At 50.1% G+C, this 1,042-nt stretch overlaps 1 protein-coding gene across 1 annotated transcript; it reads right to left on the bottom strand.

Annotated features, from left to right (window-relative positions):
- Positions 1-7: 7 nt before the first annotated feature.
- Positions 8-1,037, bottom strand: LOC104133947 (lactosylceramide 4-alpha-galactosyltransferase-like; the record flags this gene model as incomplete). Its single annotated transcript, XM_009647419.2, has 1 exon — positions 8-1,037. A coding segment is annotated over one exon (519 nt), but the record flags the coding sequence as incomplete, so codon positions are not given.
- Between the last annotated feature and the right edge of the window lie 5 nt (positions 1,038-1,042).

Raw genomic sequence — 1,042 nt, 5'->3', positions numbered from 1 at the left:
ATTTAAAATCTTTTCCATTTCTTAAAGTGAGTTTCATATACTCACAGTCTCTCCCAAAACTTCACCAGCCGTTAGAATCTTTACCACCCAGGGAGTTTGGTCCTAAGCTCCTCCAAACCATGCCCTACAGCACTGTCCGGCATTTATTGACATACTCAGAAGCGTTACAGAGAGCAAGCCAAGGGTTCCTACGCCTGTTGAAATGACACGAGAGGCGTTTCAGGCCTGATACAATTGAGAGAACAGCAATAGGCAGCAACTGATAGGCACCCATGAAAAAGTTCACCCTTCCCTGCAGCATCAAGGGCTACTGAAGAACAACAAGAGAGTCCAAAACTCAGGTCCTGGTGTATACTTGAAGCACGTGGGATCTGAGGCAGATATCGGAAATGGTACAAAACGACTGCCTTGTCGCACAGAATACTGGCTCCGTGGGCTAGAAGCCAACTCTGCGGAAGGTGAAAGGCACTCTGTTTCCTTCACGTTGGGGAACGTCCCTGCAGCCAAGGGCCCACGGGTCACATTACAGGCCTCGACTGCCCTTCAGAGTCCCTCTTCATCTTTGTAGACGTGGCAGGGCAGAACTGAGAATACAGCTGGGCCAGAAAAGCCTGCGATGTGATCTCTAGCCGTGTCCCGTGGCTCAGTTTGTTCCACACATGCACCGCGTAGGTGTTCTTAAGGAGCCTGTGAAGCTCTGAGGAGTTGACCGTATCAAATAACTTCTTCCAGTCCCCCCAGAAAATCGGATAAAGGACTTCTGGGGAAAGAGCACGCACCCCTTTGCAGCTCATGTTGTTCTGGATATAACTGATGGGGCACCACTTCTTGAAGACACGCGTTAGGAGCTCTGGGCCCTGGTGGCCCCAGATCTGGCCGTTGTAGTTCTCCACAAAGTCCTTCATGCAAAGTTCCATGAACTCATGCTTGGGTTTGAAGGACAGAAAGGCCCCATTCAGTACATCCTGAGACTGGATACCCAGGGCATTGGTGAGGTTCTTCAAGTTCCTAAGCACAATGAAGTCTGTGTCCAGGTAGATGC

Source organism: Egretta garzetta, unplaced genomic scaffold (genome assembly GCF_000687185.1).
Source record: "Egretta garzetta isolate BGI_Z169 unplaced genomic scaffold, ASM68718v1 C8540114, whole genome shotgun sequence".
NCBI classification, from domain to species: Eukaryota; Metazoa; Chordata; class Aves; order Pelecaniformes; family Ardeidae; genus Egretta; species Egretta garzetta.
Note: the sequence above shows the minus strand (reverse complement) of the source record. Positions and strands in the feature narration are given on the sequence as shown.